This window comes from Cricetulus griseus, assembly GCF_003668045.3.
Source record: "Cricetulus griseus strain 17A/GY chromosome 1 unlocalized genomic scaffold, alternate assembly CriGri-PICRH-1.0 chr1_1, whole genome shotgun sequence".
NCBI classification, from domain to species: Eukaryota; Metazoa; Chordata; class Mammalia; order Rodentia; family Cricetidae; genus Cricetulus; species Cricetulus griseus.
In genome coordinates this window covers 162,734,856-162,759,861 of record NW_023276807.1, presented here as the reverse complement: position 1 = coordinate 162,759,861, position 25,006 = coordinate 162,734,856, and the positions used below count along the sequence as shown (strand labels likewise).

Here is a 25,006-nt window from a genome sequence, read left to right as displayed (position 1 = left end):
AAGAAGGAGAGAGAGAGAGAGAGAGAGAGAGAGAGAGAGAGAGAGAGAGAGAGAGAGAGAGAAATATACAGTTTGCAGTAGGCTGTAGTGTCAGCGGTATGCTTTTGTTAAGTGCTTAGGGCTGTACTTCATCTTTGGTCTACCTGCATTACTAAGAACTGTGCTGGAACAGCCACCACAAACCCGGTGTGCAGTTAGGCAACACTTGTGTGGTTTGGACCTCTTAGGAAAGTGAGTGTGGAGGTTTGTGTGTGCTCTGTGATCCCCAGCTCCATCAAGGCTGTCCCAAACTGAGGCTGTAAGACCCAGTGGAATGCTAGGTGGCTGCACTCCAGAGTTTCTCAACTCTGGGATCCCAGTGTGTGTCATTCCCTACTGACTGGCCACAGTGCTGTGGAAGTGACACAGCAAATATCACAACTCTTAAGGCTCACTGGAGTTGTGCCACTTGGCAGCCTTCGTCAGCACCATTGAGCATGAGGCTTCACTGTTGTGATTATGAAGGTGATCGGAGCCAGACTTCACAGCTGAATAAAGCAAAGCCACTTTTTTTTCCTGAATTTTTTTTGTTTGAATTAGAAACAAGATTGTTTTACATGTCAATTCCAGTTCCCTCTCCCTCCCCTCTTCCCCTGCCCCTGCTCCAACTAACACCCTACCTATCTCATACCCTTTCTGCTCCCTAGGGAGAGTGAGGCTTTCCATAGAGGGTCTTCTGAGTCTGTCATATCCTTTGGGATAGGGCCTAGGCCCATCCTGTGTGTCTAGGCTCAGGGAGTATCCCTCTATGTGGGATGGGCTCCCAAAGTCCATTCTTATGCTAGGGATAAGTACTGATCTACTACAAGGGGCCCCATAGATTTCCAAGGTCTCTTCATTGACACCCATGTTCGTGGGGTCTGGATGATGATTTCCCAGCTATCAGTCTGCGGACCAAGAGCTCTCCCTTGTTCAGGTCAGCTGCTCCTGTGGGTTTCACCAGCCTGGTCTGGACCCAAGCAAAGCCACTTTTAAGGCAGAAGTTTTGACATTGACCACACAGAGAGGTGTTTGTTTCTAAATTAGAAGAGTTGTTGAGTGAATTTCTGCTGAATAATGATTTGAAAATTTACATGAAGATCTCAGAGGCTCAGTATGCCTATGACACCCAATTCAATTCAAAGACCACACTTAAAATCATGTTGTTGAGGCTGGAGAGATGGCTCAGTGGTTAGGAGCACTGGCTGCTCTTCCAGAAAACCTGGTTCAATTCCAAGCACCACATGGCAGCTCACAAACACCTGTAATTCCAGTTCCAGGAAATCCAACATCCTTTTCTAGTCTTTGAAGGCATTGTATGTGTGTGGTGGCACACAGACATACATGCAAGCATGTATGGGTGGTTGCTCATACACATACAATAAAAGTTTAAAAACTTAAGATTGTATTATTGACACTCTTAAAACACAAGGAGAAAGCTACATCCCAACACTTAGGAGATGGAGGCAAAAGAAGAAAATTAGAAGTGGAGGTCATCCTAAGCTGTATAGTTGAGTTTGAGTCCCAGGCTTCCTCCATGCTGGTTAACTACTCTACCAACTGGACTAGATCCCCAGCACAGGTTTTTCTTTTTTGATTTGTCTGTCTACTTGTGTCATTGCTTGGGCACAATGGCAGCCATTTATTAGGGATGGAATTACTTTGACTAAACAATATAAAGACATCTCATGAAGAGTGAGCCTGGGGGTAGTCTTCACTGTGGTGCCGACCTAACTAAACATCACCATTGTTCTTTTAGGAAGCTCAGTGGACATGCTGTACAGTTTTGCAAAGTGCTCGGGGTTAGACCTGATCTTTGGTCTGAATGCATTGCTAAGAACTCCGGATTTGCGGTGGAACAGCTCCAATGCTCAGCTCCTGCTGGAATACTGTGCTTCCAAGGGTTACAACATCTCCTGGGAACTGGGCAATGGTATGTACCCAGGAACATCTCATTCATAAAGGAATTCCCTCACTGTTTTGATATTATTTTCCACATTGGTAAATGCTAAAGGTCTTTTCCATAGACCTCTCTCTCAGCACAGTCATGCCAGTGCTCAACAGCAATGGAGCTGCATCAGCAGAAAGGTCCTCTGAATCCCAGAAGCTATTGATAACTCCAGTTTATGGGCATGTTGATGTGTGTGTGTGTGTGTGTGTGTGTGTGTGTGTGTGTGTGTGTGTGTGTGTGTCTGTCTGTCTGTCTGTCTGTCTGTCTGTCCACATGTGTGCTGTGCACATGTCCAGTCAGGTGTTGTCCTCCATCAGCCCCACCTTGTTTGAGGAAGGGTCTTTTACTGAACTTAGAATTCAATGATTAACTGGACTGGATGGCCACCAAGCCCTGGGATTCCTGTCTGTTCCCCACAGCAGTGGGATACTACTGTGGTAAGCATTTCCTGTGGATGCCGGAGCTATGAAGTCAGGCCCTCTTGCTTTCCACAGAAAGCACTGTGCTCACAAATCCATCACCCTAGCCTTTATGTTGCTGGTGGTGGTTGTTAAGTTTTCTTTAAAAAAAAAGTTGTGTGTTGAGCCAGGTGGTAGTGGCTTTAATCTCAGCACTTGAGAGGCTGAGGAAGGCAGATCTCTGTGAGTTCAGTGCTAGCCTGGTCTATAAATTGAGTTCCAGGACAGCTAGGACTATACAGAGAAAGCCTGCCTCAAGCACCAGCCCCCGCCCCCGAAAATTGTGTATTGTATTATTGGCAGTGAGTGTGTGATGGGGAAAGGTCATGGGCCACAGCACACACATGTATAGGTCAGAGGACAATTTTGTGGAGTTGGTTCTCTCCTTCCACCTCTACAACGGTTCTGTGACAAATGTTTCACCAGCTGAGCCACCTTTTGAGCACATCCTTATGTTGTTTTTGAGGTAAGAAAAGCTACTGGAGCTATCAACTTCCCCAGCTCCCAGATTCCCTTGGCTTTTGCAGACTTTTAAATTTATTATTTTTAGCAAACAGAACTCTGCCAAATGGGAAGGGTGGCAGTTTGATTCTCTCCTTCCCTTTCTTTCTTTGGCTCTTAGTTTGTCAGGTAATCTCCATGTGGCGGTTTGAATGAGAAATGTCCCCATTGGTTGAGGTATGTGTACAACTTGGTGGCCTATTGGAAGAACTGTTTGTGGAGGGTAGTGCAGTCTTGGTAGAGGAAGTATGTCATTGGGAGCTGGCTTTGAGGGTTTATAGCCACACCCCACATTCAGTCTCTCTCTCTCTGTCTCTCTCTCTGTCTCTCTCTCTGTCTCTCTCTCTGTCTCTCTCTCTCTCTCTCTCTCTCTTCCTTTCTCTCTTCCTCTCTCTCTCTCTCTCTCTGTTCTGTGTGTGACGAAGATGTGATCTCTCGGCTTCCTGTGCAGACCACCCACTGCCATACCTCCTCTCTGGAACCATTAAGACAAAAGAAATTATTTCTTCCACAAGTTGCTTTCTTGTCTTTGCAACACAAATAGCTACTACACTCCAAACCCCACTCTAACCTCCATCAAATGCTCAAGCTGTCTAGAAGCTGCAGCATAGATTATAGATAACTGTGAGCCACAGGCGGGTCCAGGTCATATAGACAAGCAGCTGGTGTTCTCAACTGCTGATCCATCTCTCCAGTCTCAAGGAACTTACAAGTTCTAATATGCTAATGATTAGTCAGATTTATTCAAAAATAGATTTATAAGAATTTTCCATACCTCAAGCAATAAAACTGAATATGAAGTGCAAAATAAAATGCAGTCATTTAATGAGCACATGCTGTTTAGACAGGCACTGTTCTGCACATAAAATTCTTCTCCCTGCCCATTCTTTTTCTTTCTTGTGTATGTGCATGTGTGTGTGTGTGTGTGTGTGTGTGTGTGTGTGTGTGTGTGTGTACATTTGTGTGTACTTGTGCTCATATACATGAGCATGCAAAGGCTAGAGAACACCCGAAAGTGTCCTTCCTTGGATGCCTTCTACTTTTTTGTGCCTGAGAGAAACGTGGTCTCTCATTGGCCTGGAGCTCACCTTGTAGACTGGGATAGCTAGAGAGCAAGCCACAGAGATGGTGCATCTCTGCCTCTCCAGTGCTGGGTTTACAAGTGGGCCACCATGTCTGACAAACGAACCACCATGTCTTGGGTTCAGTCTCAGGTCCTTCTTGCAAGGCAGGTATTTTATCGATGGAGCTCTCTCTCTAGCCCCTCGTTTCCTTTTGTTCTTTGCTGGTAAATAAATTGGGCTACTAAATACTGTCTATAAACTATTTTCCAAATGCCCATTGGTTTAACATCTCTATTATTAACTTCAATTTGTTTACTCCCTCCTCATGCCATAATTAAGATGTTTCTGTTTCTAAACTCTCGAGTTTATTAACTGGGGGGTGGGGGGAGCGGTTCTTATGTCTTACTTTCCTTCTCTCTCTCTCTCTCTCTCTCTCTCTCTCTCTCTCTCTCTCTCTCTCTCTCAAAATTGAATTGGTGCTTTGCCTGCATGTATGTAAGTGTGTTGGATTCCCTGGAACCAGAGTTACAGATACAGTTGTGCATGGCCCTGTGGGTGCTGGAATTGAACCTGGGTTCTCTGGAAGAGCAGTCAGTGCTCTTAACTGCTGAGCCATCTCTCCAGCCTGTTTTCTTGACTTTCAGTTCTAGGTTTGCAGTTTGAAAACTGTTGGTTGTTGTGTTCTTGTGTCTAAATAAAGACCATTTAGATGAGAGGTGAGTGTGAGCATTGCTGTCTTCCAGAGCCCAACAGTTTCTGGAAGAAAGCTCACATTTTCATCGATGGACTGCAGTTAGGAGAAGATTTTGTTCAGTTTCGTAAGCTTCTACGAAAGTCAGCTTTCAAAAATGCAAAACTCTATGGTCCTGATGTTGGTCAGCCTCGAGGGAAGACAGTTAAGCTGCTGAGAAGGTAGGTTTTGGGGGATGTACAACTACTTTCTCCTTTTTTTATTATTTTTCAGGACAGGGCTTCTCTATGTAGTCCTGGCTGTCTTAGAACTTGCACTGTAGACTGGGCTGAGTGCTGGGATTAAAGGTGTGTGCCACCTTATTTTTTTAATACTGAAAAAAAATGTGTACTTAAAATAAGCCCTCCTAACGCAGTTTAGATGATTCCACTTTTGTTGACAATATCCAAAGCTTTGTGTGAGGAGGCAGTGGAGTGTGTGCCTTCTATCAGGGCTGGCCAGGGTATTTTTGGGCCCTATCAATGCCCTAGAGATTCCTCTCTGCCCATTTGATTTCACTCTTGTTGGTCTTGACATAAACAAGGAACTAGAGTGTGCTGATGACTTCTATTTTCCCATGACTGACCCAGTGGTCTGGGAGAATGAGATGATAGTCTAGGAGTCAAGCTTGTTTCTCCTGGGGATGCTGTCATAGAGGTGTTTGGATTGCCCAGGAGCTGTGGGCTGTGGGCTGTAGATGGTGGGTGACATGCAGCCTTTCTTTATGTGTTTGTTGGTGGATTCCTTTCATGGCCTTGACCCTGACTTCAGCTCTAAGAGAGATAGGGACTTCTTTGCTTTTGGTGCTCTCTTGGCAAAAACAGAATTCTTCTTAGAGGTCCTTTCCGGTGGAGAATCCCCTGAAGTCCACATTATTAAACAGTTCGCTGTTGTATTGTTTACTCAAAGAGGAAACATTGGCTTAAAATTCCAAGGATACGATTAGGATGTTTGTGTTGCCTGAGACTTACATCATACTCAGCCAATTCCAGGGAATGAAGCTCTTCTGAAAATTTGCATCTGCTTGTTTGAGGGTAAGTGAGCCCATTGAGGAACTTTTCTTCTAGTTTCCTGAAGGCTGGTGGAGAAGTGATAGACGCCCTTACGTGGCATCAGTAAGTACCCACATTAACTTAATATCCCCATTAATAACTTTGGTTTGTTTAATACCTTGCATGCCTCCATGATACAGTTATAATTACATTACTAATAGCAGCTAATGGGCTAGAGGGGTGGTGCTGTGGTTAGAACACTTGCTGCTCTTGCAGAGGACCTGGGTTCACAACAGCCTGTAACTCCCTTTCCAGAGGATCTAATACCCCTTTCTGGCCTCCAAGGGCACCACACACACGGTGAATATAAACTCATGCAAACACACATTTACACATAAAAATTAAAAATCCAGTTGGGTGTGGTGGTGCAAGTCTTTAATCCAGGCACATAGGAGACATAGACCAGTGGGTCTCTGTGAATTTGTGGCTAGCCTTGTCTATATAGTCAGCTCCAGGCTAGCCTAGGCTACAAAGTGAGACCCTTTCCCTAAATAAATAGACAAATAATTTAAAATATTCTCAAGGTTTGGTAGTAGCATGCATCTTTAATCCCAGCACTCAGGAGGCAGAGATAGGTGAATCTCTGAGTTTGAAGCCAGCCTGGGTGCCAGGACAGCCAGGACTACACAGAGAAACCTTGTCTTTTTTAATATGTGTTTGTTTTTGTTTTGATTTTTTGGGACAAAGTCTATGTATCCCTGGCTGGATATCCTGGACCTCTCTATGTAGACCAGGATGGTTTTGAAATCAGAGAACCCCCAGGCCTCCACCTCCCTAGTGCTGGAGTTGAAGGCAGGCAGTTCTGTGCCTGTTCTAGTTGAACTTATTGCCAGTTTTCAAGAAGTTATTTTTGCCTGGCTGCTGATTGACTTTGAACAACTCCATTAATAAGTGAGCAGCATCTCAAATATCACTACACAAGGATCTCAATGTTAATAAAACAAAGTGTAATGTTGCTTTAAATAATGCAGTAGTTACTACAAAGATAGAGGTACATGGCCAACTAAGCCATGAACCACAAAAGTGGGTAGGACCAGTTGCTGGCCTGTAGTTCTGTCAGTTTCTGCTTACAGTGGGATAGCTGATTTATAGTTACTTAGATAGGATGGTCCCTTCCTGATGCTAGCTTTTCCCTGGAAAGACTGCTACCTTTATAAAAACTAACAATGAGAAAGGGTTGGGAGAAGAGCGAGGTTCAGAGGTGACTTAACAGCAGGAAATAAACTGTAAATTTTTTTCTGGAAAATTTAGCTACTACTTGAACGGACGAATTGCCACCAAAGAAGATTTTCTGAGCTCTGATGTGCTGGACACCTTTATTTCATCTGTGCAGAAAGTTCTAAAGGTAATAGTCTTGCTAAATTTTTCACCCACACCAGTCTGTGGTATAGTCTAACGATGAGTTTACATGTACTGCCATTTTTTTTTCTGATTTTAAAGGGCTACAGAATGTCTTAGTGCCTGGTTTCCTCCTTAGCGCTGGATCTTGTTTAGTTGTAGTAATTAGAAATCAAAACACTTCTAATGGCCTTTCAGTAGAATTAACTGTTATAGACCATATTTGTTTATATGCCTTCTATAGCCTACTAAGCCCAGAAGAGATAGTGGCAAAGACCATTTGTAACTAACAGGATGGATGAGTCTGGAGAAGCACAGCTTTCCTGCCGTTCACATTGGGCACTGAGGTGGCTGACTTGTTTGCTGTGACTGTGGAACTATTCTTGTTCCCCAGGTGACTAAGGAAATGAGACCCGGCAAAAAGGTCTGGTTGGGAGAAACAAGCTCTGCCTACGGCGGTGGTGCACCCTCGCTGTCCAACACCTTTGCTGCTGGCTTTATGTGAGTGACCTTGCACCGGCTTTCAGATTCCAGCTCTTTTCCATCTCTAATGTCAGCCGAAACCCAGATCAACACAATTTCTCTGACAGAGCCCTAAAGTTTTGTTTCAGGCCTTACAAAAGAAAAAAGTAAATTTCCAGGCTCCAGAGATGGTTCAGTGGTTAAGAACAATGGCTACACTCCAGAGGACGGGGTTCAAGTCTCAGCACTCACGAGGTGGCTCACAACCTCCAGTTACAGGAGATCCAATGCCCTCTCACAGCCTCCACAGGCACCAGGCATGCACCTGGTGCACAGACATTCAAGCAGCCAAAATACTCATGCTCTTTTGTCTAAAATGCTTTGCTGAACCTTGTTGGACATCTTTAATTGGTGTCCCCAATCAATTATTTCAAGCATGAATTGTTTTAGGAAGTTTGGCTGGACATGATGGCACGCATTTGTAATTCTAGCTACTTGGGAAGCTGCGGCAGAGGGGATTACAATTCAAGATCTGATTTGGCTACAGAGTGAGTTCAAGGCCAGGCAGACAACTAAGTAAGATCTTATCTCAAAACACAAAAGTAAAATGAGGCCTAAGTGACGGAGCACATGCCTAGAATGTTCATAGGCCCAAGGTTTAACCCACAACAATGACGATGACAAAGAGGGGGAAGGGAGGAAAGATTATGCCCTAAAAATAGGTCAAAGAAATTGTGCTAATTAGCCTCTGTCACTGTGAAAAATACCTGAGATAAATATTTTAAGAGGAGAAAATGTTTACTTTGGCTCATTTCAAAGGTTTAGGCCCTTGAAGCAGGTGATGGAGGAAACTGCTCACCTCATGGGTGACTAGAAGCAAACGAGAAGGAACCAGGAGGGCCCGCTACCCTTTGAATTGCCTACTTCTTCCGACTAGGCATTATGGCCTCACACAAGCACCTTCAGCTGAGGCCAGGCTCCAACACACCAGTCTGTGGAGGCCATTTAAGGTCCAAACTGTAACAGGGCCCCTTCTCTAGGCAAGCTTGCTTGCTCTTTTCTAGGCACGGAAGCTTGCCTATAATCCCGGCATGTGGAAGTCCACAGCAGGAGGATGGGGGGGGCACATTGAAACCCTGTGGGGAGAGAGACAAGGCAGACAAGGAGAGGAAAAAGAAAGGAGAGGCAGAGGAGGAGAGGGAAGATGATAAAAGTTCTTCCAGAGTTTCGGCTCTGAGGATGCTTCATGCACACATAGCTGTATTGTACATTCTCTAGACTTTTGGCCCTAAAACACTTATGTCACACTTGAGGGTAACCTGTGAACTTCAGGATTGGCTGGGATACCTCGTCCGCTGCACAAATGTGGTTGGTTTAGACCAGGAGTTGCTTATATTCAGCATCTCACTGACTCCATGATCTTCATTCTGTAGCCCTACTGGGGCTTTTGTCCTCTTCCATTTTATTCTTTCATTGCCACAATCTTCCTTGTTATAAGTTAGAGAAAAACAAACCCTTCAATGTTCATGAGAGAACAAGGAATTGAGAAAAGAATGAAGAGTTTGCCGTTCACTGAAAGTGTGGGGGAGGTGATCATAGTGGTTTGGTTGTGGTTCTGTGTATGGCTCATGTTTTGACCACTGTTGACAGCTGCGTTCTCGATAGTCTTCACTCTGTGTGAGTGTGTGTGTGTGTGTGTGTGTGTGTGTGTGTGTGTGTGTGTGTGTGTGTCCCGACACACATTGTGGGGTTCAGGATCGAGGACACTGGAACTGGATAAGGAATTGTCTACAGGGGGTGGGAGTTTGATTCTGTTCTGTAGAAGTTGTTTTGCTCTCGAGGAAACTCTTCTGGCTTATTAATGTTGTTCTGATAGAGCATATGGGAGGGTGTGTGTGTGTGTGTGTGTGTGTGTGTGCTACTTTTGTCACCATGTCATTTGAATGACTTATTTGTAATTAATGCCATTCTTGTAGTTTCCTGTTGATTCCTCCCACACAGATGAACAAATCTATGTGTAATTAGAATGGAATGACTTTGTTTTCCAGTCTAAAAAAAAGCTCATGTCATTCTGTCCCAGGTGGCTGGATAAGTTGGGCATCTCAGCCCAGATGGGCATAGAAGTGGTGATGAGGCAGGTATTCTTCGGAGCAGGCAACTACCACTTAGTGGATGAAAACTTCGAGCCTTTACCTGTAAGTGACCTTACTTTCCTGTGACTGTGAATAGGTGGAAGACTGCTCTGGGCTCTCCTAATCTAGGAATAGGCAGTTCCCCCAGTAAAGAGCCACATGTGGTGTAATGAGTTGGGAGTTTTTTTTTTTTTTTTTTTTTTTTTTTTTGTTGTGTGTGTGTGTGTGTGTGTGTGTGTGAGAGAGAGAGAGAGAGAGAGAGAGAGAGAGAGAGAGAGAGAGAGAGAATTAAAAATCAGGAATGATTTTTAAAAATTATCCACTTGCCAGGCCATGGCAGTGCACACCTTTAATTCCAGCACTCAAAAGGCAGAGGCAAGCAAATCTTTGAGAATTCAAGGACAGCCTGGTCTATATAGTGAGTTCCAGAACAGCCAGAGTTACACTGAGAAGCCCTATCTCAGAAAAACAAAAGCAAAAAATTGATAATGATAAAATAAACAAAAAATAAAATATTGTCCACTAAGAGTATGGTATGCATTTTATTAAAATTTTTGAGTGAATGTTTTGCAAGGCAAGGCAAAGCTAAAATTGCTGTTCTAGGCCTGGGAGGGTGACTCAGTTGGTCAAGGTGTTTATTGCATTTGGTTTTTTTGTTTGTTTGATTTGTGTTGGCTTTTGGTTTTTTGAGACAAGGTCTCTCTATGATGTAACTCTTGTTGTCCTGGAACTCATTATGTAGCCCAGTCTAGTCACAAATTCACAGAGATCCACAGCCTCTCGGTGAGCTGGGATTAAAGGCGTGTGTCAGCACACCCAATCACCTTTATTGTATTTTGAATCCTTAGAAATTATGCAAACCCTGGTGCAGTGTTGTTCATCTGTGATCCCAGGGCTCCTATGAGGAGATGGGAGGTGGAGACAAGAGAATTCCCAGAAGGTCTGAGGCCAGATAATCTGGTGTATCATCCATCAACACGCAGAAAGACTAACACTAGAGGTTGCTTGCTGACCTCCACACAAACTCCATCGTGCACATGCGCTTGCACTCACACAGATACATGCTGTAATACACACAAACACAAAAAGAAAGGAGAAAATCCCATCCTAACTATTGGCAAAGGATCAGAATCTTTTATGACATCCAGATGTCATGACTTCCTGCCAATAACGCCGCACTTGAGAGGCTGAGGCAGGAGAATAACTGTGAGTTCAAGATAAGCCAGGTTACACAGTATGTTTCAAACCAGCCTGGGATACAGAGTAAGACCCTGTTTCAACAACAACAATTATGTTATAAAGTCATAAGGCTTGTCTAACTTTACAACATGCCAGGGTTATGTATGTTTTTAAAACACCATCTTTTGGAAGAGCAGCCAGTGCTCTTAACTGTTGAGCCAACTCTCCAGACCTTCTAAGAATAATTCTTTTGGGGTTTTGTTTGTTTGTTCTGGTTTTTCCAAACAGGGTTTCTCTGTGTAGCTTTTGGAGCCTGTTCTGATGTTTGATCTGTAGACCAAGCTGGCCTTGAACTCACAGAGATGTGCCTGCCTCTGCCTCCCTAGTGCTAGGATTAAAGGCTTGTTAAAATATGCATAAGAAAATAACCAGAGATCTGTTTTCCGCCCCTCTTCCTGAATGATAGGATTATTGGCTATCTCTTCTGTTCAAGAAACTGGTGGGTCCCCAGGTGCTCATGGTGCGAGTGAAAGGCCTAGACAGAAGCAAACTTCGAATGTATCTCCACTGCACAAACACCCACCAGTAAGTACCAAATACACCCTTCCCCAAAGAAGTCTGAATTGGTAAGCGTGTCACCCCAAAGGCCTTCTAGTTGTGTGATGGATCTGAACTGTGTCATTTCTCTTTATCCTGTCTTCACAGTACCGAAGGCTAACTTCAAAGAACTTCTAGTGGGGCTGGGTGGATGGCTCCGTTGGGGAGGTGCTTGTGTGGAAGCTTGAGTACAATATCCATCATCCATGTAGAAAAAGCCAGATGTGGTAGTGTGTACCTGTAGTCAGGGCACTGAGGAGGCAGAGACACTCCCGGGTGTGCTGATTGGCCAGTCTATCTGAATTAGGGAGCTCCAAGCCAACAAAGGAGACTTGTTGAGAGGCAACTGAGAAAAACATCTAATGTCCGTCTCCAGCCACCATCTGCATATGTGTGCTCATGCATAGGAACACACACAATTGCTTAAGTAGGGGCTGGAGATATGGCTCAGCAGTTAAGAGCACTGGCTGAGGACCCAGGTTTGATTCCTAGTATCCACATAGTGACTCACAACTGTTTTGTAACTCTAGTTGTAGGGCATCCAGCACTGGCTTGGGCAGGCACCAATCACACACACACAAGACCACACCTACAGGGTATTTAAGCTCCAGTCTAGACCTACCACATGGCTTCTCCTTCCCCCCTCCCCCACCTCACTTCTTGGGGCCTCAGAGTCACCCAGGACTAAACCTGATCTTTTTAATTTGGCTTGATCTAGCTTATTGTGTCATCGAAGAAACCTATTACTGGGAATCCAAAACACACACACACACACACACACACACACACACACACACACACACAGAGGCAGAACACTCTTTCACATAAAGTTTTTTTTTGTTTTTTTTTTTTTAATGAAAAATCAAGCTGAGCAGTGGTGGCACACGCCTTAAATCCCAGCACTCAGAAGGCAGAGAGGCAGGTGGACCCTTGACATCGAGGCCAGCCTGGTCTACCCAGAGAGTTTCAGGAAGCCAGGGCAAAGAGAAACCCTGTCTTAAAAAAAAAAAATAAGATTTAAAAACAAAACAATTGCTACAATATAGGCATTTGCAACCCAGCAAAGATTTACATAAGGATTTTAATTACTATAGTCTATAATAAAAACACACCCTGAATTTCATTAGGAATGAATTTTACACAAGTAAAATGTCACCACATCCAGATGGATAATTGACTCCTTAAGGAAGTGTGAGGCATTGAATGTGAACATGAATTAGTGTAAATGTAGGAGTCTGTGCATGTACTTATCTCCATGGTTTACTACAGTAGAAGAAAGAATCAACAATAACAACAGTCTCATATGACAGAAAGGTCTGGCGACATGCCTCAGCTGGTGAAGGTCCTGCCATAAGGACTCACCTGATTTCCATCCCTGGGATCCACGTGGTGGGAGGAAAGAACTGACTCCCAAAAATTGCCCTCTGCCCTCTGCACATGCACACACATAAGTAAACTTAACCTTTTAAACTTAGAGATTCTTTTTTAAGTTGTAACTGGGCCAGCAGACAGCTCAGCAGGTACAGGACCTGCAGGGACTGAATTGAATGCCGCAAGGTAGTGACAGAGAACCAACTCCCAAGAGTCATCCTCTGGCCTCCACACATGTGGCACCCATATGTCCTTCCCAGAAGTAAACCAAATAAACAAAAAATACTTTTGAGTTGTGACCAGTTTCTAGAGCGAGAGGCCATGCAGATGTTTGTAGCCCCTGCCATTTGGATGTTCATGGCCCTGTACTCTGTGTTTAGGTAGAAAGAGTTTCCCAAACTCCAGGGCTTTGCTCATCTGGGCTTCAGTCTGTCATGGCAGACAGGCTAATGCTAGGCCCCAAAGCCACCTAACATTCTCCATTCCTGGTGACTGGGGACTCTGAATAGTGACAGTCATTGTATGAAGTACGGAATGGTTTAACTGGATAAATCCTGAAAAAGTCAACAGATTTATGTTTTGTCTGTTGTTTGTTTACAATAGGATCTTACTAGGTAGTCTTGACTGGCCTGGAATTTGCTATGTAAACCAGGCTGGCCCTTGAACTCAGATCTGCCTGCCTCTGCCTCTGCCTCCCACGTGCTTGGCCTTTGTTTAACTACCTTTGTATTTTGCCTGATTATTACATTTTGTGTGTTTTTGCATAAGTGCATGCTCACATGAGGGGGGCACATGTGTATTCAAGTGTGTTGGTGTACACACATGAGTGTGCATGAAGAAGTCCACAGTCTCAGGGGCCCCTTCCTCAGGGGCCATCTACCTTTTATTAGAGACTGGGTTTCTCATTGGCCTGGAACTTTGCTAAGTTTGCTAGGCTAGTTGGCCAGCAAGCTCTAGAGAGTCACATGTCTCTCCTTTTTGTCTTACCGTCACTAGAATGACAAGCACGAGCCACCTTGTCCAGCTTTTTACAGGATTTCTGGAGATTGAGTGATCATTTTACCAGCTTACCTGTCTCCTCTGCCCCGTTTGTCTTTTTAAGAAATTATTTTTGTTTTGTATGTGTGGGTGTTTGCCTGCATGCTTGTGTATCTACCATGTGTGTACCAGGTGTCCTTGGAGGTCAGGAAGAGGGCATTGAATCTCTTGAAATTGGAGTTACAAAAGTTGTGAACTGCCTTGTGGGTTATGAGGATGAACCCTGGTCCTCTAGAAGAGCAGCCCATGCTCTAACCAGCCTCCTGTTTAGTCTTTTTATCAGTTCTTGTTTATATAGTTTATAACTGGAATTCACTATAGATCTTATCATTAAACCTTCCTATATATGAAAGCTGGCTATGGCCCTCTGGAGCTCCATGTGGCAAAGGAGCAAAGCTCTTAGTGTTCTGGCTCAGGAGGTAGTGATGCAAAGAACAGTACTTTTCTTGTTTTCAAAATAGGGCTACACGATTGGTCTAACACCATCCTAGAAAAGGTCTCTAATAGGTCCCCCCACCATTATGAACACGGGCACTTGGTATCCCTGATTGTGTGAATGTTCAAGTTCTTCACTGTATAAATCAGACAGATGTGTGACTGGATTAACCTGTTTGCTTTTAGCCCAAAGTATCAGGATGGAGATTTAACTCTGTATGTCTTGAACCTCCATAATGTCACCAAGCACGTGAACTTGCCATATCAATTGTTTAACAAGCCAGTAGACAAGTACCTTCTAAAGCCGTTTGGACCTGAGGGGTTACTTTCCAAGTGAGTAATTTTTCTTGAATACAAACTTTATGTAAGTTCATTAGCACTGATCAGAATAGAGGGGTTTCTTTAATGAGGGGGGAAAGGGGCAACTATTACATTCTAACATTTTTATTTCATAAATTCTATATATGAGTACTTATACAAGTGTAGCTCATGGAAGAGGGTGACCCAGAAGGATATGGACACAAACCAGTGTCTTAGAAGAAAATCTGTAATCCCAACTATCTTCTGGTATCAAGATCCATTCAATGTATTTAGATTATTTGTTTTTTTATATTTTTATTTAAAACAATTTTTAAATTTAAATATATTTTTATCGTATTCCTCCCCCCCAAGTTCTTCCAGATCCTCTCTCCCTACCCACTTAACTTTAGGTTCTTTCTCAAAAAAACAAAAACCCAATACAACAGCAAATCCCCCCAAGACCAAGAAAACAAAATAAACCCACACCCAAAAAAGAAGACAAACAAAACCACCACACTATAACCAAGTAAAAGCACACACAAAAAATATGGAGTCTATTATATGTTGTCTCCGGAACACGAGGCCTGCCCTGGAGAGGTTGATGTATCACTCTATGGAGGAAAACTCATTTTCTCTCTCCCAGCAGCTAAGTGACAGTTCAGTTACTATTATCCTAGTGGCTAGGTTTTCATCCATTCATTTTAAAAATACATATAACAAAATAAACTGTAAGATAAGTGAAAAACTATCACATCAAAGTTGGACAAACAGAAGAAAAAGCTGAAAAGAAGGTACAAGAATCAGAGACCCACTTGTTCACACACTCAGGAATCCTGTAAAAACAACAAACTAGAAGCCATACTACACACACACAGAGGACCTGGTGCAGACCTGTGCAGACCCTGTGCATGCTGCTTCGGTCTCTGGGAGTTCATGTGAGCTTTGCTCATGTTGATTTGGAGGGCCTTGTTCTCCTGATGTCTTCCATCCCCTCTTTGCTCTTTCTCTTCCATGGGGTTCCTTGAGCTCTGAGGGGAGGGATTTGATAGACACATCCCCCTTAGGGCTGAGTATTCCAAGGTCTCTCTCACTTTGTGTATTATGTGTTCCCATGCAGGAGGAAGCTTCTCTGATGATGGCTGAACATGGCACTGATCAATGAGTATACAGAATATCATTAGGAGTTGTTTTATCACTACATTTTTTTTTAGATCAGTTGTATTTGGTTTTTCCTCTAGGTCCCTAGGGTATCTAGTCTCAGATTCTTGGTTACCCAAGCAGTGCTGGACATGGGTTCCAGCTTGAGGAGCAGGCCTTAAGTCAGATCAGTTATTGCTTGGTTACTTCCATGAGCTTTGTGCCATCATTGCCCTAGCATATCTTGTAGGCAGTACACCATTCTAGATAAAGGGTTTGTGGCTGGCATTTATCAAGTGCAGAGTACTTCCACATTTAGAGTATTTGTTCAGAAAAGATACTCTGATAGCCAATGGCATGGAACCACCCATCTGACCAAGGAAGGGGATGTGGGTGGAATAAAATACCACACACAGCTAGATGGGATTCTCCTGCAGCATTAAAGTAGGTTGGGGGGGGGGCAGTGTGTGCAGAATAGAGTAAGAAAAATGGCTGGAAATGAGATTTCAAGTAAATTATTTGAATTGTTTTAAATGCATTTCCTGGGTGCAGAGGTCTGAGGATAGTATGCAGGGGGCAGTTCTGTGCTCCCACCGTGTGGGTCCGGGGAGTCAGATTCCGGCTGCCAGGTTTGGTGACAAGTGCCTCAGCCCACTGAGCCAATGCACCAGCCTTGAGTGAAAATATTTTAAGTGAAAACAGTATTTATCTCAGGTGAATTTTTCCAAGGCTTCCTGATTCTGCCAAACCTATGGCTTACTAATTCCTTGAACCTTTATCTCACCTGTGGTTAACAGACCTGTCTTCTATTTCCCATCCTCCTGTTTCTGTAACGTGGCACAAGTTACTTCCCTCAGATACCACCCCCCCCACACTACTGCTGAATCACTAAACACATGTACTTAGGGCAGCTGATTGAATGCTGCAGCCTGAGCAGGTGGATCTTACCATGTTCCTGTCTCACACAGCACTATTCACAATAACCAGTCTTACATTCAAATTAATTCACAGTAACCAGATTTACCTTCAAGTCAAGGTAGCAAAGCACTGACTTGATCCTAGGACTTCACTAGGCATTTGCTTTGTAGACCAGGCTGGCCTCAAACTCAAGAGACCTACCTGCCGCGCCTCCCCAGTGCTGGGATTAAAGGTATGCACCACTGCAGACCGGCAGTGGTAAGCATTCTCAAAGGGTCCTTCATTTCATGCCAAGGACTCTTACTTACCACCATTCAGAGGTATTTTTCAAGACCTACTTTTGCTTGTGGTTTCCTGACAACAGGTCATATTTCCTGCCCTTCCTCATATAAACTTGATGTGATTTGTAAGTGTAAAAACAAAACCAAAGCCAGTGGACTGAATCCACCTCACAACAGACTTGGAGATAGCCCCTGGCACAAATGTGGCATGTTGTTAGCTTGCTTTGAGTTGTGGGACTAGGTGCTGAGCATCTAACAAAGGTTATGTGGAACTCGGTTTCTACCCACTGATCCTAATAAGAACGGGAGGTGAAGCAGGACGTGGTGATGCACTTGGGAGGCAGAGGCAGGTGGAACTCTGTTAGTTCAAAGCCAGGCTGGTCTATAGAGTGAGTTCCAGGACAGCCAGAGCTACAAAGAACTAACCTGCCAAAAAAGAAAGAAAAACACAGGATAATGCCACCTGGAAACAAAATATCTAAAAGTAGAGGATTAAGTAAATAGTACTAGTGAATTCATATCATAGAATCCTGTGTGTTCATCAAAATGATATAGTGGATGGATATTGTGTGATATGAACAAATATGCAGATGTATTAAGAGCAAAAGAAGTTTTAAGAAAAAAAAATACAGGGCTAGAGAGATGGCTTAGTGTGTAAGAGCACTGGCTGCTCTTCCAGCCTCTCTTCAAGTCCCAAGTCCTACTGGCCAACCACATGGTGGCTCACAACCATCCGTTATGAGATCTGGTGCCCTCTTCTGGTGTGCAGATATACATGGAAGCAGAATGTTGTATACATAATAAAATCTAAAAAAAAAAAAAAAAGAAAAGAAATACAAATTATATAACTAAAGCTACCACAAAAGTCCTCCTTAGTTTAAAATGATTTTACAACTTTTGTAGGGGCACAGTGCATGCATAACCTGCCTAACTCAAGTGTGTCTTTCCTTCCTGTAGATCTGTCCAACTGAACGGTGAAACCCTGAAGATAGTGGATGACCATACCCTGCCAGCTTTAACAGAGAAACCTCTCCGCCCAGGAAGCTCACTAGGCATGCCTGCCTTTTCCTATGGGTTTTTTGTCATAAGAAATGCCAAAATTGCTGCTTGTTTGTGAAAATAAAAGTCATACAATAGCACTGAGACGAGAGGGGTCAGGGGTGTTATTCATAAGACTGAAGCAAAACTCTGTATGTAGCTGTATGTAGGAAGGCCGACTTGTTATCAAGCTCCAGAGCCTTGGGAGGACTGGGGCATGCTTCAGTGCTGGATTGAGTGTGATGATTTCATTTAAATCGAACACTGCAGGTGATGACAGTTAATGGTACTGTGTGTTAAATGATGCTTAGCATCTTGCATGCATTATTTTGGGGGTTATTAAAAATGTATAGGAATGCCTTTGATATGACCAAGAAGCAAATGAGTGAAGGATATGTCATGATTTTTTTAAGCTTTGCTTTATTTTATTATTATTATTATTATTATTATTATTATTATTATTATTATTATTATTTTGCTTAGCAGATTGTCAAATCTGTCCTTCAGGAGCCTCTCTGTAGCTCATTGCCACAACTCCACCGGGGCTGTAAAAGACATTCACCTACTGTACACACCTCAGAGGAACTAAAATGAAGAGAACAGGCCCCATTCCCCTTGTTCTTCAGAAACCATCTGTGAAAGGAGAGTAGGTTGGGTGGGATAGTATTAAAAACAAACAACAACCACAAAAACCAGTGACAACCACTGAGAGGGAAGGGATGACATAAGTTTGGAAATGACTGTAAAGGAGACAGTTGGTTGACCCAGAAGTTTTAGGAAACACCTGACATGTCATTATCATCCTACTGTTTACTTTTTCTATACCATTAGTTCTTGCTTCGCTTGGGAAACTTTGGCCTGTGAGTAACATAAACCTCTAAAGGAGGACATTTATAACCCCACATGAGAAGTTGTTCAAGTGAGGCAAGATCCAACAGTTGGACCCATCCCCAGAGGGCGGCTTCTTTCACCTGCTGTCTGTAGCACTGGCTCTGTTCTTGACCTGGTCACATGATAACTGTGACTGGTCTACAGATTCACTGAGATCTGGCAGCAACCAGAGGAAAAGGATGAGTGGTTTCTTCAGAAACCCAAAGATATCTTTCCTGGAGGTTTTCCCAGCAAGTCTTTCTTCAAGTCCCAAGTTCTACTGGCCAGGAATAGACTATGGTCATTTCCCCAGGTACCACCCATGACCATTGGCTGCCTCTAATTGGGGCAGAGAGGTTTGGTGGAGTCCATAGCACTGGACATTACAGTCCTATGCTTTGATCAAGTAACAAAATATAACTATTTCTCCCCCCAGGATTTTAACCCTCTTAAGGATTATGATTCTATATGTTTGTGTCTGCTATGAATATTATCTTAATTGAATATGAACACATTCAACTTTAAAGTTTGGATGCCTCAATATTCTCAAGTTTTTATGCAAGCAGTTTTTATATTTTCACATTTGAAATAAACTAATTTTATAGCCTTAATTTGTATGGTTATTCTTCTAAGAAAGCTAAAGCTAACAGGTTATTAGATTTGAAAGTCTGGTTTTGATGGATCGAAGATGTGGCTTACTGGAAAAATGCTAGCCTAGAACAGACAAAAGGTCCTGGATTTGATCCTTAGCACTACACAATGAATGAATAGATGAAAGAATGAATGAATGATGCCTTTTCCTTCACCATTTTCTTATTCCTCCTACCATCAGGCATAAATATAATTTTCCTACTCCACTCATGGTCTTGACTTATATATTTTCCTTGTTCGTCTTCTACCGAAAAACTCAATGCCTAATTTTTCATTTGTATGATTATAGCATCATCTAAGTTGTTCATTCACTCTGACTTTGCCTCAAACTCTTTTAAGATTATTATTTTTCAGTTGTGGGGGGGAGGGGAGGGTGTGCACATGTGTGCAGGTGCCCTCAGAGGACAGAATCTGGAGTTACACATGACTGTGAGCAATCTGACATGTGTGCTGGGGACTGAACCCAGGTCTTCTGGAAGAGCAGTCAGTGCTCTTAACTGCTGAGCCATCTCCAGCCCTATTAGTGTGACTTTTTAAGCCCCTATACCTGGTAGGTACACCTGGTAGCTTTTTTTTTTTTTTTTTTTATGGTTTTTCGAGACAGGGTTTCTCTGTGTAGCTTTGGAGCCTATCCTGGCACTCGCTCTGGAGACCAGGCTGGTCTCGAACTCAGAGATCCGCCTGCCTCTGCCTCCCGAGTGCTGGGATGTAGGAAGCCGGTTCCTGCATTATAATGCTGCCTGAAGACACCAAGGTGTGAATTACTTCATAGGCGCTGGGTAATCTCCATTCCTTTGATCTCTGCCTATCCCGTGGCTCATTTTAGCCTGAGGAGCTAAAGCCATTCATAGGGTAATACGTCCCAGGCGGCTGGTCAGCCTTTTATATAGGGATGGTTTTCTTGGTTTAATGTCTCTGCTCAGTCTCTGCTCAGTCTAATGCATTAAAGCTTGTCTACAGAAGGATCCGAGTGTCCTGCGTGTATTTCTTGCTGGCGAGGAATACAGAGCGGGCGCGGGACATATGGTGCCGAAACCCGGGACGCTTAACATCTCCAGCACCACGGAGACCCCTTGGCTACAAGGCGGATTCAGAACTGCAGGATGGTAAATTCGGAGAGGTATGATTTTTCTGGACAATCTTAAAGAAGTCCAAAATTACATATCAGAAACCGAATGTAATGAGAGAAATTCGGAGAGGTATGATTTTTCTGGACTTTGGCTTGGAAATGTTGCTATTGTGGGAGGTTAATATAGAGGCTTCTATGCTTTTACTAGGAGCTATTTTGACTTTTCTCACTGTTGTAGCAATCTTAAAGAAGTCCAAAATTACATATCAGAAACCGAATGTAGTGAGAGATGGGGCGCGCCTAACAATAAAATATAAGAAAAAAGGACCTCCCGGGATGTCTAGTGACATGAGAGTGTATGTAAAAAGAGAAACTACAACATATAAGAAAAAAGGACCTCCCGGGGTGTCTAATGACAAGGGAGTGTATACAGCAACAAATAAGAAAAAAAGACCTCCTGAAATGTCTACTGACAAGGGAGTGTATAAAGCTTTAAATCTTGATAGCTCTAATGACTCTAAAAGCTCAAGAGATAAAGTTTTAAAAGGAACAGCTCAGCGGGATGAGGGAGAGACAGAGAAGGAGGGAGAAAGAATGGGGAATGGCCGGTCACACCCCGGTAAATTTAGGAGAGATGAGGAACCTAGCCTCTGCCCTGCAACGAAACTGGAAGCCTTGGAGCTGAGCAGCTCAGACTCTGAGATTTTAGACTCTAACAAGAAAACAGAGCTAGAGGAGGAGCTGCCAAAAGTAAAAACAAATATGAGGCCATCGCCTATTAATTCAGCGGGTGTACTTCTAGCAGCACCCCCACTATTTGGAACTGACTCCTTCTTACCATCAGAGGAGCGAAGAAAATTACAGATGGCTTTCCCAGTCTTTGATAGGGGAAAAGGCCATGCCTGCTATTCAACACTTCTTAAAGGCCTGGAATGCCTGGGGTTTTAAAGCCTCATTTACATTAACGCTGGGGGCCATACCGAGGCCAAGCGTCTCACCTCAAAAACTAAAAGGCCAAAAGAAAATGATAAAATAAAAAGATATCTTAACTGATCTTTGGAAAGACCCGGATCCTATTCTCATAAGATCCAGGGGAGCGATATTATGTTTTTTCCACAGGATGAAGAAAATCCTCTATGGATCCCAGAAAGACTCACCCGAAGAGTCCCTTCAGACCTCCAAAAGTCGGAACTCCACCCTCTACCCCCGGGAGTTGAGAGCCGCTATTGTTATCCAGATTAACTCCTGCCCTTGGCGGAGCGATTGTCTCTACTTAAGGGGTGGGGGTAATTGTTTGATGCAGCCGTTTACAGATTGCTGTTATTTTTGGCTGGTCTGTGAGAAAAGGGGTGGGTATAATTGTTCGATGCAGCCGTTTACAGATTGCTGTTATTTTTGGCTGGTCTATGAGAAAAGGGGTGGGTATAATTGTTTGATGCAGCCGCCTGCGAAATGCTGTTACTTCTTTGGCTGGCATGTAAGCTCCAGGGCTCAAACCAAGAGATCATCCAAGCGCTTATATTTTGGCTAAGCGATAGGCCGCCGGCCAGACAGCTCTTGCACACCCGGAGCCTAGGCTCACTGCACAGGGTAGAGTGTCTGGTTTGTGCAGCCCCAAAGAGGGATGCTGAGCATAGGCATCGCACAGAGTTGCCTATTATACAGGCTTCTCTGGGAGGTACGTTGACCTGCATAAGGGTTACCTGCCTTGAGAATTTCCCTTTCCCAGAAAAACGGCAGAGGACAGGTCGAGAGTACTTCGGGTCAAGCTAACAGCCTGATGGTGACTCCCGTACACAGTCTTAATGTTTGATTTTGGGAAGGTCAACCCCTGCCTCTATCCCTCAACATATGGGTGACCTATTTGCTTGTAATAATATAAAGCCTTTTCATTAATTAATAAAAAAAGGGTGATATGTAGGAAGCCGGTTCCTGCATTATAATGCTGCCTGAAGACACCAAGGTGTAAATTACTTCACAGGCGCTGGGTAATCTCCATTCCTTTGATCTCTGCCTATCCCGTGGCTCATTTTAGCCTGAGGAGCTAAAGCCATTCATAGGGTAATACGTCCCAGGCGGCTGGTCAGCCTTTTATATAGGGATGGTTTTCTTGGTTCAATGTCTCTGCTCAGTCTAATGCATTAAAGCTTGTCTACAGAAGGATCCGAGTGTCCTGCGTGTATTTCTTGCTGGCGAGGAATACAGAGCGGGCGCGGGACACTGGGATTAAAGGCGTGTGCCACCAACACCTGGCTGGGTGCCTGTTAGCTTTTAATCTGTGCTGTATCTTATTGTTCCAATGATCTTCATCATTTATTTCATCTTTGTGGTTCACAACGTCTACACAAAAATATGAATATCCAAGTCCAGGGATGAGACTTATGAGTTTTGTGGCTGAAACCATTTTTACTTTCTTTTTAAAAACATTATATATTTTTATTTATTCAGGGTGTGTGTATGTGTGTGTGTACAAGGCATCCCATGAAAGGCCATGAATATCATGTCACAATGGCAAAAGGTTGAACACCTCTGTGGGGTTAACAGTAAGGACAAAGAGCTCTGGATTTCGCCTGAGCTCCAGCCTCCTACTAGAAACTATTCTTTAGACAGTCTTTTTTGGTGCCCTTCTGCCTTGTCTAAGGTATATAACACCACTGAACAAGATGATTGAAATGGGTTTGAGAGTAAAAAAAAAGCTGATGGACTTTTACATCATAATAGAATAAAATAATGAAGCAAAATTAGCATTATCATCTTTTCCCTGTGAAATGGAATCAGAAAGCATTTGCAATGCTTTTTGAATTTTAAATATTGTGGTGGGAACTCCAGGCAAATGGAAACAGTGTGCAAATCTAAAAGTGCCTTGTGTTTGGCACCTCTGCTACCTAAAAGGGGATTTAAGAATAAACAGCAGGTGGTGGCACATATCTTTAATCCCAGCACTCAGGGAGGTAGAAACAGGTAGTTCTTTGTGAGTTTGAGACCAGCCTGGTCTACAGAGTGAATTCCAGGACAGCCAAAGCTACACAGAGAAACCCTGTCTTGGAAGAGGGAGAGAGAGAGAGAAAGAGAGAGGGAGGGAGGGAGAGAGAGAGAGAGAGAGAGAGAGAGAGAGAGAGAGAGAGAAACAGTTTAGTTTGGCAACATTCTGGAAAAGTGTCAAAGGCCGGAAACTTAGAGAGTTCAGAGTTCAACTCTTTAGCAGATGACTGACACTGTGTTGCTATATCCTTTAGATGGAGCTAAAAGATCAAGGGACCAGCTGCACTTCCCAGACTGCAGTCTGGCCCTCGTTCTTGCGAGCAAGAGAGAGGCCAGTGCTCCCCCTACTGTATTTCTCTTCAAGTTTCAGGCCACCAACCTGTTACTCAGGTGTCACAGAATTCGCTGCACAGGACTTAAGGAAAGAGTCCTAAAAGACACTCCACCATCTCAAAACACTAAAATGCAGATGAGTGACTTACCCAGAGCCAGTCAGTGAGGGGGTTAAGTGGGATAACATGCCACGTGCCTGGTATACAGCAATATGCAAGGGCTGCCTACTATTAAGGGTACCATGAAGTTGTTCTTGAATCAAACTGTGGCTTGCCGTCAAACATAGGTTCTCCTCAGAGTAAATAACTTCGCTTATTTAAAAAAAAAATCTGAGTTTATCTGACTGAATTGGCCTCTTGCTTCCCTTTTAACTTTAGAAGGTGAACATCTGGATGTAGTTAACACTTCTGCACATTTTCTTTTTGTGTAGAACTATTCCATGTAACAAATACTATCCTTTTGAGTTCATTTGGAGCTGGAGAGATGGCTCAGCTGTGAAGAGGGCCATGGGTTGGATTCCCAGCACCCACGTAGCTCAGCACCTCCATAAATCCAGTTTCAGGGAAATGACACCCTCTTCTGACCTCCATGGGCACTAGGTATGCAGGTGATGCACATACATACATACATACATACATACATACATACATGCAGGCAACCTAACACATACATAACACACATGCAGGCAGCCTAAAACACACACACAGCTACATACATGAGGGCAACCTGACACATACCACACACATGCATGTGATACAATACACTTCAACATACATACAGGCAACCTAAAACACACACACAGTTACATACATGAAGGCAGCTGACATACATATAACACACATGCACATGCATGATGCATGCAATACACTTCTACATACATACAGGCAACCTAAAACACACACACACACAGTTACATACATGAAGGCAACCTGACACATACATAAAACACACACGTACGTGATGCACATACAAGCAGACAACCTGACACACATACACTTCTATATACATACAGGCAGCCTAACCCACGTACACACTGCTACATAGATGAAGGTAACCTGACACATGCATACAACACAAGCACGTGATGTAAATACATACATG

General features: G+C 43.5%; 1 protein-coding gene across 1 annotated transcript in view; it reads left to right on the top strand.

Annotated features, from left to right (window-relative positions):
* The window catches only part of Hpse (heparanase), a 35,879-nt gene extending 16,398 nt beyond the window's left edge, over nucleotides 1-19,481 (top strand). The window contains exons 4-12 of the mRNA XM_027388541.2: nucleotides 1,778-1,951; nucleotides 4,736-4,904; nucleotides 5,790-5,837; nucleotides 7,026-7,119; nucleotides 7,507-7,613; nucleotides 9,655-9,769; nucleotides 11,352-11,470; nucleotides 14,513-14,659; nucleotides 17,920-19,481. Of these exons, the coding sequence (XP_027244342.1) occupies nucleotides 1,778-1,951; nucleotides 4,736-4,904; nucleotides 5,790-5,837; nucleotides 7,026-7,119; nucleotides 7,507-7,613; nucleotides 9,655-9,769; nucleotides 11,352-11,470; nucleotides 14,513-14,659; nucleotides 17,920-18,079 (1,133 nt within the window). The 3' untranslated portion in view covers nucleotides 18,080-19,481. The remainder of the gene's footprint in view (nucleotides 1-1,777; nucleotides 1,952-4,735; nucleotides 4,905-5,789; nucleotides 5,838-7,025; nucleotides 7,120-7,506; nucleotides 7,614-9,654; nucleotides 9,770-11,351; nucleotides 11,471-14,512; nucleotides 14,660-17,919) is intronic.
* Nucleotides 19,482-25,006: the final 5,525 nt, after the last annotated feature.